This window comes from Caloenas nicobarica, chromosome 1 (assembly GCF_036013445.1).
Source record: "Caloenas nicobarica isolate bCalNic1 chromosome 1, bCalNic1.hap1, whole genome shotgun sequence".
Taxonomy (NCBI): Eukaryota; Metazoa; Chordata; class Aves; order Columbiformes; family Columbidae; genus Caloenas; species Caloenas nicobarica.
Window position 1 is genome coordinate 120,388,627 of NC_088245.1, and position 16,943 is coordinate 120,405,569.

At 40.5% G+C, this 16,943-nt stretch overlaps 1 protein-coding gene across 1 annotated transcript; it reads left to right on the forward strand.

Moving 5' to 3' along the window:
* The first annotated feature begins 2,105 nt into the window (after positions 1 to 2,105).
* On the forward strand, positions 2,106 to 14,345 carry TMPRSS2 (transmembrane serine protease 2). The gene is made up of 13 exons (XM_065640670.1): positions 2,106 to 2,120; positions 2,978 to 3,173; positions 3,485 to 3,568; positions 5,206 to 5,325; positions 6,647 to 6,776; positions 7,612 to 7,722; positions 8,584 to 8,627; positions 9,326 to 9,500; positions 11,127 to 11,302; positions 12,393 to 12,488; positions 13,326 to 13,468; positions 14,005 to 14,157; positions 14,334 to 14,345. Exons 1-13 carry the CDS (start codon positions 2,106 to 2,108, stop codon positions 14,343 to 14,345), a joined length of 1,455 nt encoding a protein of 484 aa, XP_065496742.1.
* The last annotated feature ends 2,598 nt before the right edge of the window (positions 14,346 to 16,943 follow it).

The window sequence follows — 16,943 nt, forward strand, 5'->3', positions numbered from 1 at the left end:
TGTAGCTGTTGGGATGGAGAGTGTTTGACAGGTCAGTTTGTTTCTCCATGACCCAGCTTCCTTATCTATGAAGTTGTTGCAGTATCCTTGATGTGTTTGTAAAATATTTTGAAGTGTGTCAGTGATGCATTTAAGAAAACTAGATTTTATCATTATTGGATGTTACCCATCAATTTTTGCCTTAAAGGTTTGCAAACTAATGCGAGTCCAGTGGCTTTGGTTTATTCTGCTTTTAATACACTGGCAAATGTGTATATGTAAAACCATGGAAATCTGTATATACCTGTAACTTCCTTGTATTTCGTGGTGTGATAATGGAAAAACTATTATTAATCAGAAGCTGGATGGAAAAATATACTAAAAATAACTAAATTGGGAGAGGGCATTGGAAGCCAGTTGAGGAACACAGATTTGTTTTTTTTTTTTCCTCTGTTCATTTAAAACAAACCAACCAGAAAAATAGTGAGAAAGACTGTCGCATGCCAGTTTGCCAAGTGCTTTCAAATTGTAACGTAAAAAATATTTGGATTTTTCTTTGTTTGTAGTACTTGTTGGCTTACCTCAGAATCACCTGATGTATTCTTCCGTCTGCTATCACCAAACTTCCTAATCCTTTTTTTCCCCCTCCTTTTCAGAGAACAAGGAACAAAAATACCTTCCTGCAATTTGTTACTTGTCCCCCAAGTCTGGGCAAAGCTGCGTTTCCGTGCTCTGCTATGAAGAGCTGAGTAAGAATGGATGCGACATAAAGCAGAAGTCCTGAAGCCTTAGTCACCAATCTGATGGACTTATTGTAAGTAGGAGAAAGACTTGTTTTTCCCCTGTCTGCCATTCAAATAAGAGTTTAAGAGAGTGTTATTATTTACCTTTTCTTTTTTTTTTTTTTGTTAGCGCTAATAGGCAAACACCAGAATCAGCCTTTCTAAACTGTCACGAAGTATTGGCACGCTCGAGGTGCTAAGGTGCTGTTGAAATCTGCTTCAAAAGCATTTGTAGTTCAGTTTTCAGTGAGGTGACACCTAGGTACGGGTTCTAGAAGATAACCTTATACTTTGGACTGAATTATGCTGTGTCTTAATGCAACTGCTCTTCGTAGTCATGGCTTTCAACAGGGATCGTGCCAGTGTGTCTGTGTGCAGGATACTGCTCTGGGAGCTGGAGAAAGGTATTTCTCAGTGCCTGACTGAAGCACGTCTGGGCTTTTTTCATATGGAGTAATGTTATGAGAGGACTCAATACATTAAATTATTTCTTAAAATGATTGCTTGTGGAGGTCTATAACTGCCTATGTTAGAACTGTGGCAGCAAACATTTAGCATTTCCTGTGTCTTTGCTAATCTGTGGTTTTACTTAATGTTAATGTTTAACTTTAAAATAAACTGCTATATGGTTGAAACGTTGAATGTAGCTCCTTTCTTCTGCTCTATTTGAAAAACTTTCATATTGATGTGGTGTATTTCCCCGTTGTGCTTCTCTCCCTGTTTTTGGTGTGGTGGCTACAACATACAACCAAGAAAACAATTGTTTGCAACACAGAAGAGTGAAAAAGATGTGGCTTGTGGGGCTAATAGTCATGATGTTATCAAATGAGTTAGTTGAATGTGTATTTCCTGATGCTTTGTTTGTGTTCTCGTTTCTGTGTCATAAACCTTGAGTGATACATGAGTAAGTGTTGAGAGAGGCAGGAGGACCTGAACTTGGTACTGACACCATGTGGGCTGTTGCCAGGATATTCTTTAACTCTCATTCTGTCAGCGGGAGTGAGCACTAACTTAACCTTCTTGGTTTGTGTGGTGCTCGTGTTAATGAATAGTTGCCACTGTATAATCCTCAATGTTGTATTGAGAGGCTATTGAGATCTGATTTCATGCTGCACCTTAATTTGTATCCTCTCTTGAAATACTTCCGTATTCCTCCAGATTTGGTGTTTTTCCAAAGGAAAAACTGACAAGAGAGGTGGACAAAGATTCTAGTTGTGATTGTTTTCCGGTTTTGTGGTTTTTGTGGTGTTTTTTTGTTTTTTTCTCATTTATTTATTTTTAAATATAGGTTCACACTTTACTTCCAAACACTTGAATTATTTTGGTACTGCTGACACAGGAAAGATGACCTCTACTGTAGTAAGTAAACAAAATATTCAAAATATTCCTCTCTGATTTTTTTTTAATGGGTTTTTATTTCTTTACCATTAATAGCCTATTATAAGTGATGCACTGGTTAACAAGTCTTTTAAAATGTGGATATTAGTATTTGTTGTGTTTTCTGCAAAAAGGGAAAAACATCCTGTGAGTCAGGTGTAAGAGGCTTGAATTAACTAGCATGTCAGGTGCTCGGGTATTCCTGGGAGAGATTTGTGCTTTTAAAGCTTGTTGTGGAGGAATAGATTGGAATGGCTTCTAACTAGTTGTTAAAACTCTTCCAGGATAAATATTCCGTGACCTGCTGTAGGCCAGTGAGTTTCAGAAATAGCTTATGCATACCTGGTGTTGCCAGAGGACAAAACAGAGCAGTAGAGCATTTATCCTAGACCTGGACAACCGGGCACACAAAGGCTGTTACTTTTCAGCATTTCTTTTGCTGATGGTACTGCCTAAAACAATCCTTGCTGCTTATTTCTACCCTGTCAGATGTTCCAGTGCAATGGTTTGTGTGGCCAGCTGGAGGACTGGGCTCAAAAGTCCTTAGGCTGAGTTACTTTGGATCAGGAAACTGATCTATTTATACGCCTTCCAGCCTCAATCTCTGTTATTATTCAAAGTGCAAGGTATTATTAGTCACGTACTGTAAATCTCTTTCTCTGCGCAAATTGGAGTCACTAGCATGTGTATGCATGCGTGGTGAATTTCTGCACTGGCAGAATTACTCAGTAGGGTTCTGAATGTAAGTGGCATCTGAAACTTATTTTGTCCTAATCGAGGTCTTGTCTCTTGTTTTTCATTTTTTTCCCTGTTTCCTTCCCCTCAACATTATCATTTAGGGTCTGCCGCCATACTATGAAAATGGTGGCTTTCAGCCAGAAAACGTCTATTCTGCTGGGCAGCCAGTAGGTGCTTACCCATATCCACAGAACTTCTCAACAAATGCTCCGTCAGTGCCAAGCTACATCCCAAGGGTTGCTACCTACCAGTCGACTAGGCCAGTAGCACATGCATCCAGAAGAACATGTGCACCAAGTAAGTTTTGTCAGGACGTCTTCCAATTTTAGACTTAAGGTCTTCCAGAGTAAGATAAAAAACAAAAGAGATCTTTCAACTCCTGTGTTGAAGGAGCCACCTCCCTGTGGATGAAGAAGTAATAGCTGGCTGGGATGCCAGTGTAACTGGACAGGGACCTGGGTAATTTGGAGGAAGGGTGGTAGAATGGAGAAAAGTCTGTCTGGCAAAAAATGTCTGAGTTTGATGTCAAGGAAACAGATAGTACTGGTGGCTGGAAGTTGCCTTATTTGTGAACCTATTTTATCTTTTTCTCCTTGCTTTCATTTCAGGTGCAAAGAAAACCATAGTCATTATATTATCAATTTTACTAGTCATTTGTTGTGCAGTTGCTGCTTTCTTCATCTGGTATTTTGGTAAGGTTTTTTTTTCAGTTCTGAAAGAAAAGATGTATCAAACTTTTAAAGTTAGAAATATACATTCTTATCTTCCATTTTATGCTGAATTAAGGAACAGGAAATTCTTTGTTGCCTGCCTCCAGAGAGATGAGCTAATATTACTTCCTAATGACTCAATCTTGTTTGTTTGTGATCCCTTCCCTTCCCTTCCCTTCCCTTCCCTTCCCTTCCCTTCCCTTCCCTTCCCTTCCCTTCCCTTCCCTTCCCTTCCCTTCCCTTCCCTTCCCTTCCCTTCCCTTCCCTTCCCTTCCCTTCCCTTCCCTTCCCTTCCCTTCCCTTCCCTTCCCTTCCCTTCCCTTCCCTTCCCTTCCCTTCCCTTCCCTTCCCTTCCCTTCCCTTCCCTTCCCTTCCCTTCCCTTCCCTTCCCTTCCCTTCCCTTCCCTTCCCTTCCCTTCCCTTCCCTTCCCTTCCCTTCCCTTCCCTTCCCTTCCCTTCCCGTTTTTGACATTGGGTGGTGTCATCAACTTTTTGACTCTTCTGTAGTGGCTTATTCAGGTAGCTTCTCTGGAAAGCTCCAGTCTATCTGGCAAAAGCTGGTACAGGGCCATAGCTCTCAGTAAAGACTAGTCTGACCTCTTGCAAGTGTTTTTGCATTGGGGGATAGCTGGCACGCGACTGTGTGTGGACAACACATTCTGCACTGCATTTCATTAGGGAAGTCACTGCTGTGCTTCCTCTCTGAAACAGAGCTCTGTTCTGAATTTGAACTTCACTTAATTTCAGGTGAAGGAAGGAGACTGAATTAAATCTGTGTACCTTAACTGCAAGAGTGTAAATGATCAAGATATGTTTTCTTTTGGTAAAATGGGATCTTTCTTGGAGCAGAAGTAATTCATGTCCATTTATTTGTTTCTCTGAAGCTTTTGCTCTGAAAGTGTGTTAAAGTTGTGTGAGTCCAACTTGTCTCACCACTGTAAGCTGTATCAGAGATGATATCTTTGCCTTCAAAGTCATCCCCAATGGGGGTGAGTGAGCTCTGAAGCTGGGCTAGAGTAATTCTCCTCAGCTCAGGTGAAGTTTGTTTTAATTTTCCTTTCAATGAAAGCCACTTTTCGAAGGAAATTAAAAACCAATCTGCTATATTTTTAGGAGCCTCTCCATTCTGTTCTGTGCAGGAAAGGAAAGGAAGAGAGGAGTTCATCTAAAACAGTTAGGATGATGCTTTGTGTTCTTAGGGTATTTTTTTTTTGCTCTGATTTATACAGGATGAATGTAATCTTGTTTTAAGTGGCAGAGAAAGCAAAAGGTTGTAATTGGAGTAATCACTTTCTTCCTCCTTTTCTGTTTATAAGTGTTATGCTTTGTCAGTGCAAAGCTGACTGATTTTAGACAACTTAATGGTGCTTGCTTATTCAGAGGAGGCCGTGGGCAAAATCCAAACAGCTGCATCGGTGACTTAGTCTGACAAGCGATGTAAAGGATAGAGCAATACATCTTCTGTTGTGTTGGGCTAGGTCTCCCACTTCTGAGTTTAAGAGCACTTTCTGATCTTTTGCTCTACCAAACTGGCATATTCCTTAAGATAAGGGTTGGCAATAGTCACCTGAGGCTAAGCTGATGTTCAGCCTAACAGCTGTGTTGCTCTCTCCCTGCAGTAGAGAATCGTTGTCTCGGCTCCTTGATAGAGTGTGGATCTTCAGGGGTGTGCCTGGAGCCCTCGCGCTGGTGTGATGGAGTGGACCACTGCCCCAACGGGGAGGATGAAAACCGGTGTGGTGAGTGCTGGCAGTCAAGACAGGGGACCTTCAGCCAACTGCAAGGGTTTTTGAGCAAATTTCCTTGTCCAAAGCTTGCATGAGTTACAGTAGGGCCATTTTAGATCAAGTTATATCGCTAAAGTGGTTTAAGATGTTTGAGTGCTTTGAAGCCTATATCTAGATATTGTCTGTTTCCAGTCCAATTAAAAAGCTAAAAGAAAATCACTGATTTAGGGGTTTCAGCTGGCGTAACTTTAAATCAGTTTTTAAAATATTGCCTTTTGATTTGAATAGAGTTTGTGCAAAACTGATGTAACATTGTCTGTGGAATGAACAGTCATAATTGATTTCTTAGGAGAACTTCAGGTGATAACAAAGATCTGGTGGTCTCTAATCAGGCTTGTGATTGTCCACATATTTTGCATTCCCTGGTCTCCCAATACTTATTTTGAACTATTTCATAACTTCTTTGTGTAAGAAAGCCTGATCTGATCAGTGTTTCTAACTGAGAAGTAGCCCAGGGAAGGTTTAGTGCAGAGCTGAAGGTGAAAGGTGGAAATATAATCTATTTGTCCATTCCAAAGATGTGGCATCCTGCTTCTAGCACCTGTATTGTGCCAGTGCCACTATGGAAAACTCCTGCTGGGCTCTTATTCTCTATTTGGGAACTTTTATTTCGCACATGCCTCATACAGTGTTAGCATTTACTGATGAATGCTTTAAAGGTGTTCCACTCCATTTGGTTGAATAATGCAGTTTTTGAGAAGCTTGTTCAATCTGTTCTTTTGCTTGAGCTATTTTATATTAAATTCTTCTGCAGATAAATACATAATGAGGCATAGAATGTCAGAGGTAATTGCTCCTTGTTACATTCTTGCTCTACAAACACTTGTCTGAAGAAATTTGGTGTATTAAGATATAGTATGTCAATATAGTAGAATAGATTATATTTTATTTATACACAATATATGATAAGAAATACATGGTTGTGTAGATAAAAGATAAGAAAAGATTGGCTGTTGTAATCTTTCTCAGTGGTAGGAGGAGAAAGAATTTTGAGCATAACAGCTGAAAAGACGAACACTATCTTGCATTTTAAAGTGGTAGTTCTTTTAAATTGCCTTACACAAAAGAATTAAGTCATTGTGATATTTCTGTCTGCTTGATATCTACTCAGAATTTAAATTGAAGGCAGCATTAAATTAACACCAGTTTGTACATACAAGCAAAGTTGTGGGTAATAATACCTTTAAGTAGAAAATGGGCAGTAATATAGCTTGTGGTGTTCTCAGTTTCTTTTTTTTTTTTTTTTTTTTTTCTCTTCTTCCTTTTCTGGCAGTTAGACTTTTTGGACCAAACTTTATCCTGGAAGTTTATTCACCTGTCAGCAAATGCTGGTATCCTGTTTGTCAAGATGACTGGAATGACGATTATGGGAAGACTGCATGTAAAGACATGGGCTACAGCGTGTAAGTCTAACCTTCATCAGCCTTTGCATATGCATAGAAAGGTTAAAATTTCCCTCTTGCCATTTTTAAGAATGTGTATCTGAAACAAAAAGCATTTAGTGATCTAGTTCATGTGGACCCTGGTGGGTCCGATTTTAACAAACATAGCTGTTACAGAATCAAAATGAAGCATTGCTCCGAGTAACAGCATCTGGCATGCATGCAGTGGTTACTTGGTGGGGTCACTTATATCTAAATACATTCACTCACAACCATCTTCCATAGCTTGCCTCAGTTAGTAGCAGATCATTATAATTGCTCAATAACATCCAGTCTGGCTTAACCTGTCATCACCAGTATTGCATAGAAAGCCGCCGTCTTCTGAGGACACAAGGAACGCCAGCTCGTGTGGAAGATCACCATAAGCATTCATGGCCCAGAGTGCTGCCCACGTTCTCCCCACGTAATGCTGTAGCCTAAATTCTTCTGCAGTTGAAATACTTGGTGTTGCCTCTCTTTGATACAGTTGGCAAATTCTGTCTTCTGTTGTGCCTGGACCTGTACCATCAAAGCCATCCCTTTGTCATGCGGTGTTCCATGAGGCTGAGGATTCCTTCCTTGTATGCATATTAGATAAAAATATTATTTTAATCTAGTAACTGTTTGATGGGAAACAGAACTTGACAAAAGTTTAGAGAATCTGAGTCTCTGGTATTGTACTACAACACTGGCATTTAATTAAAAAAAAAAAAATCATATTTTTAGTGTTCATGTCAGAAGCGTTAGCTTGGCACAGTTTGTTGCCTGTTTGAAAACTGAAACTACCAGATTTCATAATGGACTTTGTGTTTTGCAGAGATACATACTACTACAGTCAAGGAGTAGCAGCTGAAGCCAGCTTTAAAAGCTACATGAAGCTGAACACAAGTGCTGGGAACATAGACCTGTACAAAAAGCTGTATAGCAGGTATCTTTTTTTAATACGAACTTATTTCCTTTTATCAGCAGTCTTTTTAGCTGTTGTAAGAGGTGTAGCATAATGTAAGCACATCTTTCAATGGGGATTGTTAGAGGGAAAGAGACTTTGTTTTTAATCTGATTGCAGCAACTGCACTCCCTTCTACTTACAAGCACAGCTTTCATTTTTCCATTCTTCCTCTCCTCTTTTAGAAGAGATGGCCCATCCTGTTCCCTCCCTGCTGTCTACAAGGTTGCCATGTGAAAGATACTTTTCTAAGGCTCTTTAACCATCAACAGGAGTTTCTGTATGGTGACAGTAGCTACCAGCTGTAACATAGAGGCTGGTACAGCTTTTTTTTTCAGTCATGTGAACACATACCATGCCAAATGGATCTTTCACTTTGGAAAGTATCATTTTTATACTCACTAAACAGCTCTGAAGTGTCTAGTTTCTAAACCTGCAGACCGCTGTGCCTGCAAAGTTCCTGTGGTTCCCTTGTTTAGGTTCTTCTACAACTACTTCATAAATCAGCTCAACTTTTTTCTCATGCTGTTCTTCATCTTGCTCCTCAATAGGCTTACAAACCTTTTGTACTGGTGACTGCAGCCTTCCACATGACAGTTTTGGTGAATGCGAGAAATGGTGGAGGCCAGATGGTTGCTGGTAGGGTAGCTGGAGAGAGTGAAGAAAGGAGGGAACCCTCAGCAGGAAGATGAGGGTGAAGGCAGGGCACGTAGCTGGAAAGGGTAGGCAGCAGCTGGAGGATGAACTTTACCCACCATTTGCTTCATTGTGTGCTTAAAATACCGTGGGTTTTTTTGTTGTTGTTGTTTTTAATTTTATTTTTTATTATTATTTCTATTGCAGTGATTATTGTGCATCAGGAAATGTGGTTTCTCTGCGCTGCATAGGTAAGTGACTGTGTTTCTCGAACTGCTTTTCATGCTTTGAAATGCTCTGGCTGGGAAGTCCCTTTGAGTCTACATAAATAACTGCTGTCTTTTGATGGGTGGATGATTTAACTGTGGTTGCCAAGTTTCAAGTGATGCAGTTTAAAGAGCAGGGTGTGAGAGGAGACCGGGGGATGTTAGATCCCCAGTTGCTTTTGTCTTTGCTGCCACCGGTTCCTTTAAATGACTTCCCTGTGGTGAAGTTCTGTAGCTCTTGCCTGGCAGCCATGGTGGGATGTCTGTGGTGCATCTGCTCTCTGGGTAGGCAGTATGTTCCTGATGGTGATGGTTGTCACGAGGCGACATCTGTTTCATTGCTCAGCATCAAGGCACGTGTCTGTGTGGCTCACCAGAGGTGCCTGCATACCACACTCAAAGGTGTAATGAACCACTGGTTTATGGTTCATGGTGAACCAAGGGCAGTGGCTACCAAATACTCATCTTGACGTTTGCGTTGTGAAGGCGGTCTGGGCTATGGGAGACTCGGGATTTCAGTGTCCGGGGCAGGGGCCTGAGCTGCAGCCTATTGACCGGCAGCAGAGCAGAGGTCGGACATGGCCTGTGCTCCCCTCTGCCAGCAAACCCTGAGCTGCAGACACCATCTTCCAGACCAGCTCTCTCTTTAACTAAGACCTGCATGTGTGTGACTGACCCCTTAGAGTGCGGCCTGACCACTCAAAGCGTGAACGTGATGAGCAGGATCGTGGGTGGCAGCGGGGCGACGCTGGGGCAGTGGCCGTGGCAGGTCAGCCTCCATGTGCAGGGCACCCACATCTGCGGGGGCTCCATCATCACCCAGCAGTGGATCGTGACGGCGGCACACTGCGTGGAAGGGTGAGTCTCTGCCCACGTGGCCACTGTGACAACCAGCTCACTCGTTCATCTCCCAAATGGCCATTTTTCTTGCTCCAGGCTGAAATGCACAGATTTACTTAAGTCTCCTGACTTTCTGCTTTGAAACCCCCTTGAATGCAGGTGCTAGGTACGATATTTTGGCTATGTAACAGTGTGGTTTTCAGGTATTAAGGGAAGACTTGTTCCAGAGAAGGTCAGCTGCAGGTTGTCTGTCTGCTTTCTACAGAAAGAAAAATCTTATTTTCTTATCTTATATATTAAAGGCGGAAATTAAGTTGGATAGTGGTGTTGGGCACAGATACTCATCCGACTTAAGAGGCAAATTCAAAACACCAAACTTATGCCAGACAATACAATGTTATCATGAAGATGGTGAATTACACTTTGAGGAAAAACAAACAAAAGGAAAAAAAAATCCCAATCCATCAAATATTGCACAACTGTAGAAACGATAACTTTGAGGATGCCTGTACCATTTATTTCTCACATCTTCATGCCACAGGGTAATAAAGCCAAAGTCAGTATTAAATGTAGATTTATACCTGTCCAAGGAACACTTTATGTAGGCATCAATAAGAAAAAGAACTGGCGCTTTCTCCATTTTTAACATATGAAAATAGAAGCTTAAAGGAGTGTTGAGGGTGTCGTGGTACCTTGTGTACAGTGGAAGAATATGTTTAAAAGGTGGCTACTTCTGCTGGAGGGAAAACCCACTAAGCAATAACATTTTAACGGTTGGTTGGCTGAATCATGGTTTGAGGCTAAGCTGAGGAAAAGTAACTTTGTCCTTAACCTTGGGAAAGGAATTCAAGTGTTTATTTTTATGTGATGATCTTATCCTTCATTTTCTGATTTGAGCTCTGTAGTATGCAAAAGCTTTAGGAATGGCAACCAAGCTGTAGCTGGCACAAAAATTGTTTTAAGTCTTGATTTTATTTTATTATATTTTTTTTTTTCCTGGAGGAGGAGCAACTTGTGAGCACTACTGCATTGGCAGTTCTCATGGAGGGAGTTTTAACACTTGTGGGAAGTTTTCTGTTGAGCATTTGTAAACTGCTGGAGCACAAGAGGCTACTTAAAATACATCTAGCGAATGTGCTTAACATATAAAAAAACCCCCCCGAAAACTAAACAAAAAAACCTGTAGCATTTTCAAGATAGTGAAATTCCTTCACTAGATTATGTTTTTGCTGATTCTGATTTCTCCTGCCCTTGCATGCTTTGGATAGTACATGCGAGTGATACCACTGGCATGTGAGACCTCAGAAATAACTGCTTGATCCCTCAGCCATGGAAATCAATAGACTTCAGTGTTGCAGTCTCAGACTATAATTTGCTGTGCTGAGTGACTAAGGGTCAGGTAACAGTGATACCTAACCCATTTCAAATATTTTTTGGATATATTTATGAAATTAGAGTCAAGCTTTCTCAAAGTTAGTTGTCTTGCAATTTGTTTGCCTTGTTCTTCAGAGATGGTAGTCAAATGTATGTGCATTCTTGGTTGCACATGCATTTGCTGCCATTTCTGGAGACAATTTTTTGCTGGTCATAATCCGTGACTCGTTAGCAGAGAAGCAGACCTTCTAACCTGTCTTTTTTCTGTAGACAATTTTCTGACCCATACAACTGGAGGGTTTATGCTGGGATTCTGAACCAGAATGAGATGCTCTTACGATATGGGTACAGAGTGCAACAGATCATTTCCCATCCGGATTATGATACAGATTCTAAAGACAATGACGTTGCCCTTATGAAGTTAGAGACACCACTGAGTTTTACTGGTATGTATTCTGCTCTTCTTAAGACAAAAGTCTGATAGCTATAAGCACATATTTTGAAACTTCTGAAGTTCATAAAGAAATCTTTGTAAATATTTACAGGAAGAACACAAACTGCGGGTAGAGCCACCCTAGAGGCAGAGACAGGGTGGAGGTGGAGAGAGAGGGCACAAGTTCTAATTTTCTAATTAGGCTTTATTTAAATCTAGAACATGGGAAGGGAGTGTGGGTTCATCTCCATCATGGGCTTTTACTCCAGAATGCTGTACAGTGCTTAAGTATCACCGTTCCTGTATGTGTAGAGTGAGGATGTAGTGGTGGAGCGTCTGACTAAACCCCAAACCAAGTAGTGTCAAATGACAATTAGGGAAAAAAACCTCACAAAAAACAAACCAACCAACCAAAAAGAAACCCAACCCAAAAACCCAAACCCAAATGTTGCAAGAAGTTCCTTTCTTAAAAGTAGATGTAGGTTGTTTGTAAGCAGGTGGTAAAAACAGACAAAGCATTATTTACACTTGAAGTGCTTTATGCGTACAGGTGCTGTCTGTACAGCTCCTTTATATTTCTGTACAGCTCCTTTATATTTCTGTACATCAGCTTAAAGCTACTAGAAGTAATCTGGAGGGGCTCTTCTGCTGCTGAGAGTAGCAAGGTTGTCTGGCTTTCTGCTTCACACTTCTTATATACAGGCATGGAATCCTGCTTGCATTGTGATTATTTTCAACAGTGTTTTTTGCAAAAAGAGTGCAGAGAGGAAGTTGGAAGTCTTTCTTCTTCTTTGTCCTCTTCTACTGATCAGAAGAGCTGGTGTTAATCATTCTGGGTAGCCTGATGACTTGAGCTAGAACCCTTAACTGTGCTTGTTCCTCACTTTGAGGTCAAGATTAGGTAGCCATCTGGGAAAGGGCAGCTGCTGAGCTTTCTGCTGCTGCCTGCATTGCATAGTATTGCCTATCTGCAAGGAAAGTAAAGTGCAGCAAAAGTGCTTGTATGTATGCAAGTGGTGGTCATGCTGAGATATTTCATATGCATTTTTTTGCATTATGTCTGGACATCTGGGATTACAGGTGTTACTGCGTTTGTTTTGTAGATACTGTACGGCCAGTTTGTCTGCCTAATCCAGGAATGATGTTTGAACCCAATCAGCAGTGCTGGATATCTGGGTGGGGAGCAGAGTACCAAGGAGGTAAGAGTGGCTTTGGAATATTTTGGTCTTCTGCATAAAAAACCAGTTCTCTTCATTCTGCAAATAACAGTTACATGAGCTGATTGGGCAGTTTGAGCCAGGTCTGTTGATATGTTATTTTTTCACTCATTTTACAGCCCCTAATATTTACACAAGGCATTCTGTCCCAAAGCAACTTGTAATGTGTTGCATTCAGCAGGCTGCAAAGGAGCCTCAAATGAGTGCCAGGGGCCAGAAATATCCACACAGCAAACAATTTTGTGCCCCTGCTAGCTTGGCCAATTCAGCGCCCATATACCCTCTCCTATAACAAGGGTTATATGCTAAGCCAGTCCTCCATGGACATGCAAAAGGATGTTAGATGTAGCTGGACACAGAGTATGGGAATTGCTGGTGGCTTGTGCTGGACTGTGAAACTGTGGGGAGCTCCTCTTCCCCTCTTGCAGACTCCATGCGCTTTTAATAGCCCTGTAGATAACACAGTTGATTTGGGGCTGGAGCAGGCAGATGGGTGCCATGTTCTCTTGCTTTAGAGTACACGAACAGCAAAGCTGGGTAATTCACTGAGCCCCCAGAAGGGAGTTTTAATGTCACAGTTATCTCTGAGCAATGGACCATACATCTTCAGTGTCCATTCTGATGTTTCTAGTAAGTTCATTTTGTTTTGAACAGTGTTAGCTGCTGGGATTTGTAATAGCAATGTACAGGATCTTTCCAAAAAATGGACCCAATTTCAAAGCAGTAGTGATTTCAAATTGGGTCTATCTTTTTGAAACACCCTGTAATATGATACTTGTTCTAATTTTATCTTTGTGTGTTTTTGCATTTCAATTTCAGGTAAAACATCAAATAACTTGAATTATGTTATGGTGCCTCTAATAGAACATTCTACGTGTAACTCTGGCTATATCTATAATGGCATGATTTTGCCTACAATGATCTGTGCTGGATTTCTACAAGGAGGAGTTGATTCATGTCAGGTAATTGTTCCTATATTAATACCTAATAATGATCTGATTAATTTTTGGTCTCACTAGTTGGAGTTTATTTAGTCATTTATTATTTACAAACAGATCTTATGCCAATAAAAAAAAAAAAGTAGCATTTTGGTTGGACTTCTCCCTTTAGAAGGGATTGCTTTTGTTCCATCTTCTGAATGGCTGCCAGAGTTCTTGCTAAATACCTAAAAAAGGTGAGGCAGTCATTTTTAATGCTTCAAGGATGTTTTGTTTTCTGGTACTTGAAAGTGAATGAATGCTCTTCATAATCACAGAGACACCCTAGCATTATGCTTGTGAACAAGAAAGTCAATAAATTCTATCTCATTTAGTGCTTTGGGCAAACAATTTTCATCCTTTTTGCAATTAATACTGTAATTGCTATTGCATATTATTTTAGTGACCGCCTTAAAATAGTGGTTAGCCTTTTTTGAAACCTAATCTGTATTCCTGAAGCAAAATGGATTGTGTCTTTCCTGGTGGCCGGGTCACTAACAATATGCTTGTGTTTTGTGCAGGGTGACAGTGGAGGTCCTCTAGTAACTAACAAAAACTCCATATGGTGGCTGGTTGGAGATACCAGCTGGGGAACTGGCTGTGCTAGTCCCAATAGACCTGGAGTGTATGGGAACATGACTGTGTTTACAGATTGGATTTATAAAAATATGCAGGTAAAACATTTGGGTGGCTTTAATAATTTTAAATGTCTCAAATCCTGAAACTTTTTTTAATTTATAAAAATACATACATGTGATTTGTCTGGTAATTAAGCTATTCTGTTGAGAAGCATCCAAGTAATTGATAAGCAGAACTTGAACCTTTGCTTTTTGTTTTGTTTTTTAAACAGGCAAACAGATGACAACGCTGTCTGCCCTTCTTGCTGATTGATGTTTCTGAGAACATGAATAAATGAAGCCATGGGTGCCTGGGATATTTATTCACTTTGCAAATGATTTTTTTTTTTCTCTTTGAAGTTTCTTTTTAAAGATAACATGAAGGATTGCACACTTGGTTCTGTACTGGCTACAGTGACTGACCTTAATCAGAGAAGGATAATGACAATGAGCACCTTTCTTCTTGATGTGGTGCCTGGCAGAAAGTTGTTCTGTCAAGTCTCTGCTGAAATGTCTCTCTTTAGTTGAGTAACTTTCACTTGATAATCAGGTACAGACTTATAATGACATTTTTAATCACAATTTAATTTAAGATTTTTGTAGCAGGATGCTGAGACGGTTTAGTAGTGTTTTAAATGCTAAGTAATGTGAACATTGAATCTCTGAGCTGCTGGTTGGCAATTTAAAAAGAAATGAATGTTTTGTGGTATATATGAAGGGAAGTTTTAATGCACTACGATAGAGGCACAGGAAAAAAATACTGTATATTCAGGTAGTTAAAAATCCTCAGGATCTGGACGCAGCAGTCATCCAAGTCAGATTGTTCAAAGTTAGACCAGTCTGACTATCTCAGTAATTAAAAGTACTGTTCTGCCTTAATCTGCTCTGAATCCAAAAAAGGGCAAAACTGGCCATCACTCTCACTGTAGGCTATGGAGAGGGATACTCTGGAGCTGTAGCAGGAGTGGGTGAGTTCTGATGGTGAAGTCCTTGGCTGCGCACATCGAGGTGGACTCTTGAACTCTCCCTGCTGTGAAAGGCAAAGGGCAAAGTTTTTCGCTGGGGCTGTGTTGCAAGCGATAGACCTCTGAGTGCAGATGCGTGTACAGAGGTTGTGGATGTTTTATACAAAGAAACACAAATCTACATTTCTGCCTAACCAGATGAACTACCTCATTTATTAAATTTGGCTTTTAACTCCTTAGAGCTCTCCTTTATGTATCTGCATGTATGTTTTTAGCAAAATGTGATTAATATCAGAGTGCCACCTCAACTAGGATTTTGAAGATAATTTATAATCATAGTACAGAGGATCAAAAAGCCATACCAAGTCACTTTTGTTAAGAAGGATAAATCTTTTAAATGAAATGACTACTAGTCTTGGTTTTTTTTGGTACTGAAAGCAATTATCTTGCATGTAAACACTGCAGCAAATAAATGTTTTTTTTTTTTTACAAATAGTCTTCCTTGGTGGTGGTTTATATCTGTTTACTTGGATTTTTTTGGAAGCAGTTGCTGGATTCAGTGCCTGAAGTGCTTTGAAAATTTGATTTAAAAAAACCCCAACCAGCCAACAAAACAACAAAAATACCCCAACCAAACCAACCAATCAAAACACCAAAAAACCCTCAAACGAATGAGAAAAATCCCAAAGCAAAATAACACAAGAGGGTTATCCATGAGATTGTTTTAATTCCAATAACTCAGGTCCTTGAACAAACCCTGGTAGAGACAGCTAGGTGTCTAGGAATGTTGGATGTCTTTAGTGGCTGGGTCTGATGAAATCACTCTGACTTGTGAAATTGAATTAAATAAGGAAGTTTAGCCTAAAGGCAGTGGGTCAAGGGAGTTGCACCCTATTTTGTTATTTACACCTCATGCGTCCTGAAGCGATGTGTACCTGCTTCTCTTCTTTAGGTGTGAGACAGAGGGCGTTTTCAACAGCACATGAGCATCAAGGGTGCCTTGGGGGATACCATCAAGTAGTCAACAAGTTTAAAATACTTTCAAAATAGAAATTAAATAAGTTGTTATCAGGCTCTTTTTTTTGGCTTCTGGCCTGCAGCACTGCAAGTCAATAGTAGCAAAACAGTATACTGAAATGTGGAAAACTGGCTGTAGTGCTAAACAGGGTTAAGAAAGCTGTATGCTGCACGAGGGTGAACACTGTGCCACAGAAGTCTGCTGTCTGCTGCTGTAGTTTTACGTCAGAGGGGCAAACACTTTCTGTCATTTCTAGCCTGAAGAAAAGGCTTCTCTTGTAAGTGTCCTGGACGTTACTCCATGACACTGGTGCAGGCATTTTTTTTTTTTTTTTAAACTGAATGCAGACATCACTTTTGCTACACAAAGCACAGCTTTGTTAAAATAAATCATCCATATGGAAGATATCATAGAATCATAGAATGTCCTGAGTTGGAAGGGACCCACAAGGGTTCAATGTCGTGAATACAGTGTGCAGGATTTTATTTTGCAGTGTCTTCCATGAAACAAAAGATGTTTTGGAAAGTTTCTCCTTGCCCTGGTGAACAGAAGGAGAAAGGCAGCAAGCCACCTGCTGAGACACCCTCCTTAATGTTCAACATCCTGGCTGATTTAATCCCTTTTGGACATTCAAATCCTGCCATCTAGTGAATAGTCCATCAGTCCCAACATTTCAGGGGGTGCTCCAGGCATCCAAAAGAAAGAACCTCTTTCTCTGCTTTCTGTGCAAATCAGAGAACTGAAAAAGGAGAATCAGCCCCTATGGCATCCTGTGGAGTTGACTTTCTTTTCCCTTTAGGCTGGAACTGTTTCACGCCTGCTCTGTGCACCCTCTGCCTACTGGGATGGGACTTAACTGT

Excerpts from the sequence above, each read along its gene's own strand:
- TMPRSS2 (XM_065640670.1), top strand. Across the intron at positions 6,777-7,611 it reads AAAGACATGGGCTACAGCGT|AGATACATACTACTACAGTC; the intron begins GTAAGTCTAACC and ends TGTGTTTTGCAG. Across the intron at positions 11,303-12,392 it reads GACACCACTGAGTTTTACTG|ATACTGTACGGCCAGTTTGT; the intron begins GTATGTATTCTG and ends TTTGTTTTGTAG.